The 7,521-nt window shown below is 35.2% G+C and overlaps 1 protein-coding gene across 1 annotated transcript; it reads left to right on the forward strand.

The window, feature by feature from the left end:
* Positions 1-3,193: 3,193 nt before the first annotated feature.
* Positions 3,194-3,985, forward strand: LOC145682315 (uncharacterized). Its single transcript, XM_081753892.1, has one exon. The coding sequence runs from the start codon at positions 3,194-3,196 to the stop codon at positions 3,983-3,985; it is 792 nt and encodes a 263-aa protein (XP_081610018.1).
* The last annotated feature ends 3,536 nt before the right edge of the window (positions 3,986-7,521 follow it).

Consider the following 7,521-nt stretch of genomic DNA (forward strand, 5'->3'; position numbering starts at 1 on the left):
CGTTAGGGAAAAAGTTAGAGAAGTTAACTTTACAGATTAGTCAGCAACAATCTGATCAGAATAACAGTAATAGTAGTAATAAACACAATGATAATAAAAACAGACAGAATTTTCAAGGAAAAGGGAATAACTTTTTCAGACAAAATAGAGGAAATCAGAATCATAACTCTAGTCAAAGAGAAAATTTAGAGGTCGATTCCGTGGTAACTATAGAAATTTTAGAGGCCAGTCGAAAAATCAATTTTATCCTAGAGGCAATTTTCATAATTACCAGTTCCAAACCTATGTATGGTAGTAATTATCAACATTATCCGACTCAGGCACAAACACATCCCATTTGTTCTGTTTGTTGTCATGGATTTCACACAGAGGATACATGTTTATTGCGGAAACAGTCTTTAAACGCGTAATGTCTGTAAATGTGGGAGGTACATTTACAGATAACGCAGTATTCGGGAAAAAGGGTCATGTTGTAAAATCCTCCATTATCACTCAAAACAATATGATTTTAATGCCAATACTGATAGAAGATAAGAATGCTCATGCTGTGTTAGATTCTGCTTCACAAATATCAATAATTAGAGAAAATTTAGTTTCACCAAAGGCTAAGATTTTGAATATTGATACACGCATAAAAGGAATTACTCAAAATTATCTTTTGATAAATAAAATAGCAATTGTTCTTTTTAAGATTAATGGGAGAACATTTCATCATGCTTTTCGCGTGTTAAACAATTTTTCCCAAGATGTTTTTTAGTATCTCAGAGAGCACAAATAGACTTGAATAGAAATGTTTTGTTGCTACGTAGATTTGGAAAACCTCCTAGGTTTGCTATAACTGATAACAGGGATATTTCAAAGGAATCATCACCACAGGCTAATAATTTAGTTTGTAATAGTATGAACCCTGCGTTTGTTTTGGTTAATGATCTTAGTATTCCGCCTCGAACGAAACAATTTGTTGAAGTAAAATTAGCGAATTCAAAGACAGGAAAAGAATGGTTACTTGAACCAAACAAATCGTTACAAGACAAGACAGGAATTTTGATTCCTAGGACAGTTTTATCTCCCAAACAACACTTTGTACAGGTTATTAATCCTTTTGTGTCTTCAATTTCGTTAGCGAAAAATGAGATTTTAGGATATGCCGAAGATCTAGCATATTTAAGTGATTTTCAATGTTTCAACGTACAGTCAGAGGATATAGATTCAGAGCAGTTGTTGAAAGATCAGAAATTGTTTGATAGTACAAAACTAGATGTTGGTACAGAGGTTAAACCTGAGATTAGAGAACAATTGATTGATTTATGCTATAGGTATGCTGACGTGTTTGCTTGGTCAGGGGATTCTATAGGGAGAATTAAGAATTATGAGCATGTAATAGAGTTAAAAACACAGGTTCCTTTCTATAGAAGACAGTATCCCATTCCTGCGGCCCTTAGACCACAAATTAGAGAACAAATCAATCTTCTTTTAGACCAAAAAGTTATTGAATATAGTGAAAGCCCATATAACTCGCCCGTGCTGTTTGTAAAGAAGAAAAATGGAGATTTACGTCTATGTTTGGACTCGCGTCTCCTTAATTCTCACGCAGTGTTACAATCCGTCTCTTTACCACCAATACATGACATTTTATCCACTATAGGAGGAAGACTCTACTATTGTTCGTTAGATATCAAGAATGCATTTCATTGTGTTCCTTTGGCAGAACAATCTAGACCTTATACAGCTTTTAATTTGCCTCAAATCGGGTCATTTCGTTATCGTTCAATTCCCCAAGGTTTCTTAAATTCTCCAGCAATATTTAGTAGAATTATGTCCATGTGTTTAGCGAACGTTTATCCTGAACATGTGATGTGTTACATGGATAATGTCCTGATTTGAACAAATTCTCAGGAGCAGATGATTGAGATTTTAGGAAAAGTGTTTCAAAGATTACGTAATGTAGGTCTGAAGCTTTCTGTTGAGAAATGTAAGTTTATCCACGATAAAGTAATAGCGTTAGGAAACGAATTATCCAGGTTTGGTTACAAAATTTCGGACAAGATCATTAATTCAATCAAAACATTTCAGACACCTACATCAACTAAAACATTAAAATCATTTTTGGGACTTACGAATTATGTTAGAAAATTCGTCAAGGACTATGCAGAAATAGTGGACTCTCTTCAAAAACTGACGAGAAAAAATGTGAAATTTCATTGGACAGACGAACACCAGAGAAGTTTTGCTAGATTAAAATCAGAATTGATGAAGACACCCATATTGAAGCCGTACGATGCGAAGAAACCTTTAGCTTTGTACACAGATGTTTTCCGAAAATCTGTGAGTGGAATTTTGATGCAATGCGATGAAGATAAGAAGTGGTATCCAATTGCCTACTACAGCAGGAATTTGCGAGACAGTGAGAAGAATTTGGACATTTATTCTTTAGAGTTACTCGCAGTGCTAAGTGCATTCAAAGCGCTTAGAGTTTTTTTAATTGGTCGAGAGTTCAAGTTGCTTTGTGACAATAGGTCAATTACCTACTTGAAAAATACTCCTAATCTACCATCGAAGCTAGCAAGATGGCAACTACAGCTAGCAGAATATCAGTATATTCCTATTCATGTTAAGTCTTCAGACAATGTCCAGGGAAACAAATAATCAACCAACAAAAGAGGACTTTGATGTTGAAGACCTGAATACATTTATTTCATTCAAGGAGGACGTTGATGTCGGCAAACTTCAGAGGGAGGACTCTTTTTGCGGTCCAATCATCCGAGTTTTGGAAGGAGAAAAACCGAAGGACGCGAAGACGGAAAGACAATCGTACTACTTTGAGATCAAGGACGGTCGCCTTTTTCGTAAACAAAAACATCCTTGAGGAATTAATTATTTATTATGTATTCCTTCTTCTTTGAGGGACTATGTTTTTGACTGTGTCCATTCTTCTAATCTAGGAGGGGGACATCTAAGTTTTTCAAAAACGTATTCAGCCGCAGTTAAGAAAGTTTACACGCCATCCTTAAAGCAGTACATACAGAAACGTTGTCAGCAGTGTATATCTTGTCAGGTGAACAAACGAAGATCTGGTCGAATCCCTCTACATCCACAAACCTATCCAGCATACTCTGCTATGAGTACGATAGTGATCGACGAGTGTGGGCCTTTTCCCTTATCGGCTACACACAGACATAAATACATTTTAACAATGGTGGATGCTTGTACAAGATATTTGGTGACTAAAAGTCTTCCTGACATTACGGCAGAAACGATAACTAATGCCCTCTATGAGGAAATAATTCTCAAGTTTGGTATTCCTCAATTAATTTACTTAGATAGATTGACATCCCACAAATCGAAGATCATGGAAGAAATGTCAGAACGATTTAACATCAAGTTGAAGTTTGCGAATACAGCTAGTAGCTATACCATTGGATTAGCTGAGAAATTTAACGACAAAATACAAACATGCCTTCGGCATTTTGTAAACAAGAAATCAAATGACTGGGACACGGCTTTGGCAAATATAACATTTTGTATTAATACCCACAAACATAAAGGTACCCGTTTTTCGCCTTTTTACCTTCTTTTTGGGTTTGAAGCGAGAACGATGTTGGATGCAAAGTTAGATCTTCCATGCAAGTTCGTGGAGAACGAAGTCCGAATTAAGAATGTACAGGATGCGAGGGAGATTGCAGCGAAAAATCTTTCCAAGAGATTTGAGTCGCAGAAACAATACTTTCAGAGAAAGTACTCCGATCAAAAATTTCATTTAGGACAGAAAGTCCAAATTCAAGATGTTAACCCGCAGAAAGGAGTTCCGGCTTGCTTTGCAAACAAATTTAGAACGCAAGGGACAATTGTTGAAAAATTGAATGAAAATTCGTACCGAATTCGCTATCGAAATTCGAAAAATGAAGAAGTCGAGGATTCATTTGACATTAGAAGACTACGACCGTTTTACGAAGATTCCAATTGCCAAATGGGAACGTTAGTGTAAAAAAAAAGAGTTTATGAAATATAATATTATTTAGTATAGGCATTAACTGGTGGTGGACTATCTTATTATTTTGCGTTTTGATATGCTTCAGCGAATTCTGGACGCTGAACCTCAACCAAGTCCAGACAATCGACGGAAGTTGACATAGAAATATGTTAACATTTTCTAAATTTCAATATCAAAACGTAATTTAATAATCTTCAATTGTGTCGTTTTCTATTCTATCCTTTTCGGTTAGATTAGGAATTATGGACTTTTCTTCCACACTTAGAGAAACGAATCGCCATTAGAGAAAAAAATGATCCTGTAAAGTAAACATTAGATTAGAGAACATCCTATAAATAAAATTTTAAATCTGAGATTTCATTTTCAACAAGCCGCTTAGTGGAAATTTTTATTCATTTCAGATGAATTGGATTTCCATGACTCTGATTCTTGTATGGTCCATGAGTAGCTACTGTGAGCTAAATCTTGACCCTCAGCAACAAATTACTTTAGCAGAACTAGGCATTGCTATTTCGCAAGCAGGCTTTGCAGTTCATGATGCAGAGAACATCTATATTAGGCTTCGGATTCATTTAGATATTAATTTCACGTTACCACACAATGATAGTTGTACAGATTGGACTCAATTCAGGCAAGAATTATTGGAACATGAAAGTGAATTTTTTTGCAGAAATCAGAGACGTTATACCATGTGCTTTCCAATTTTCGAACAATTCAGTTCATTGTGTACCTAAACATCGTAATCGGAGATCAATTGTATCTTGGATACTTGGTCTTACATCTTTAGGTTTTTCAGGTTATAATTTTTATCAAACCAGTCAATTAAAGGCATCTGTAAATGCGTTACAGAAACATGATCATTTGTTAACAACTGAAGTTCAAAATCTTAAGAAAGCTTTTAATCATGAAGTTAAAATTGTACAGAATGTAGCCTTAACAGTCAAACACACTATGCTGAAAATGAAATCACAGATAGAAGAAGGATGTTGTAAAGTAGTTAGCATAGAAACCTATTTGCTTGCAATGTTTACATACTATCAATCACAGCAAAGGATTATGAAAATGATATTTGATATTCTTCAAGATAGAGTGACTCACGAAATATTAAATTCAAAGCAAGTTTTAAGTTTAGTTAAAAACCATGCAATTTTAAGAGATACTTTGTATGTCCATGATATAGGTTTATTTTATTCAATTTCATCTGTATTTTTGGGTAACTTCAATTTTGAAACACTGAATGTAGATTTAGTTTTGAAAACACCAGTAGTAACACCAAACAAAATTTCAAAATTGTTTCAAGTTTCCAATTTAGGAATGTTACATTCTGATAAGTTTGACAAGTATAATATTCCAGAACAGGTATATGAAAGCGACAACAAATTCATGGAAGTCAATAAGTTGTTATGTAAATGGCATTCATTTTTATTTTTATGCGAGACGTCTAGTTTACGAGTCACTTCCCTATCGAAATGTTTAACGAACATGGTTTTCAATAAATCATTTACTGATTGCGAAGTTCAAACTATTCCACATAAGCTTGAGTATAGTCATCTTTATACTCCTGCAGGATTGTTAGTTAATTCCTTAATACCAGGACACATTACAAATAGTCCAGTCCCTAGCAATACCTTTGTAGGAATTTCATAGTTGACGACATTTCTCTTCATATTCATGGATAACATGTTTATTTGAATAAAAAAATATGAGGTAGACATTCTGTGTCCCGGGCATAAGTTCAGAATCCGCCATTTTGGAAAATGGCCGATTGACACCCGTCAAAGTCCGCAGACATGCACTTTAGCGCTCCTTATACTCCTTCTAATTATCCAATTGTCATAAGTGATACATCGTTGGAAAGGGCATAGAACGCAGATTAAAACGATATATAACTTGTGTTCATACTGTCTAAATTTTAGAAGAAGAAGAAGAAGAAAACTTAAAATTTAGGGGGAAATAGGTTTATTTCTATTCTTAGGCAGCTGGCAACACTTACACTTACCGTACGCCGACAAAAAAAATCCAGCGTGTAACTTAGATATTTCTGTAAAACATACGCAACAATCATGCAGATCGGTGTTATACAAAGTAAGAGAAAAAATCAGAAATCAAATATTGCCAATGAAGCACGTTTATTATAAGGCTTATGGAGCCCCCTCCTTTTCCCGTACTGTTCTCCACTAGCACTACGCAACTGAAACTAACTTGTCCATATACAATTCAACTTCGACTATAGATGTTGTAGCGTCATATATGAGGAAAAATTTAACAAATAACGTATGATATAGTTCACTTATACATTCACAGTAATCAAACGTTTGTGACACTTGATCTTCATTTATTTTCCTTATAAGCAGAAGTCATGAAGCACGCACAAACTGAACAGCATATAACATTTTCAGGTTTACAACCACATCTCATATTCGAACAACCACTTTTACATCCGCAAGATTGGACAATTCTGTCAGGAATGAAATTTATGTTCTGTACAGGCATTAAAACCTCTTCGTCAAGGTACCACCCATATTCCACTGGATTTAGTCTGTGATGAGGCGTCATGACTGATGCGCAAGTATGAACAACATAGTAACAACGTTTTAGATGAATATACAGAGAATGTGATGTAGGAGGCAGTTCATTCAGTGATTGCAACAAACTTTTGTTGTACATGTAGCATCTCAACTCATTAAATGCTTTTCCTTCACACTTAGGTTTAATAACTTTAACAAGGAATTCTTCAGCTTGAGAAAAACTCTTCTGATCTGGTGGAAATGATAGCCCGAAATCTTGTAAATAGAGTTCTGGATGTGCTTTCAAGACTGACGTTTTAGTGCCGATCTTACTAGTGACATCGGAACCTGTTAATATATGAAGAGCAAGTAAAGATTTACACAAAGGTTGACCCAAGCGTTCAGCTAATGTATGAATGGGAATTGTGTTGTTTACTGACCTCATCAACCAAAGTTCCTCTAGTCCATAAGAAATCATCATCTGATAAAAATACAGAAGTAGAATGGCAACATCCGTATCAGATGACATTACAACGATTATCGAGATTCCTTCCTGTAAAGCATGGATGCAGTGTGGTATAATTCTAAGATCTGCTTCCTCAATGTCAAATTCCAATTCAGAATGTGATTTTATTACAGAATTACAAATGTATATCGCTGGGGTCCTGGAAGAATTTGTTGCTGTGCCACTGATGTATGTTCGAAATTCTAATTCTTGTGCCTTTGAAATTATTGTATCTTTAAAATACTTTTGCAGCAACTCTTTGTTCCTAGAAGACGCCCAAAATGTTTCCATCTGCACCGGATAGCACGTAGAGCTATCAATTGTTAAGAGTTCAATTGGATCAGCCATCTTTCTTCTCTCTCTTGTTCCTTGCTTTATTGACCCTTCTAGGTAGCTGTCAAACACAAAGTCTACTCGACATGGTTTCCTACTCTTTATAGACATATCCAAGACCGTTTTGCACATTTCCTGGAAAGTTTTAATGTTTTTGGCTGGAATTTTTCTTAGTTGATTCATCA

The sequence above is a fragment of the Thermobia domestica genome, chromosome 3 (genome assembly GCF_964235325.1).
Source record: "Thermobia domestica chromosome 3, izTheDome1.hap1.1, whole genome shotgun sequence".
Classification (NCBI taxonomy): domain Eukaryota; kingdom Metazoa; phylum Arthropoda; class Insecta; order Zygentoma; family Lepismatidae; genus Thermobia; species Thermobia domestica.

Coding starts and splice junctions, on each gene's coding strand:
- LOC145682315 (XM_081753892.1), top strand. CDS start 3,194: ATGGTGGATGCTTGTACAAGATATTTGGTGACTAAAAGTCTTCCTGAC.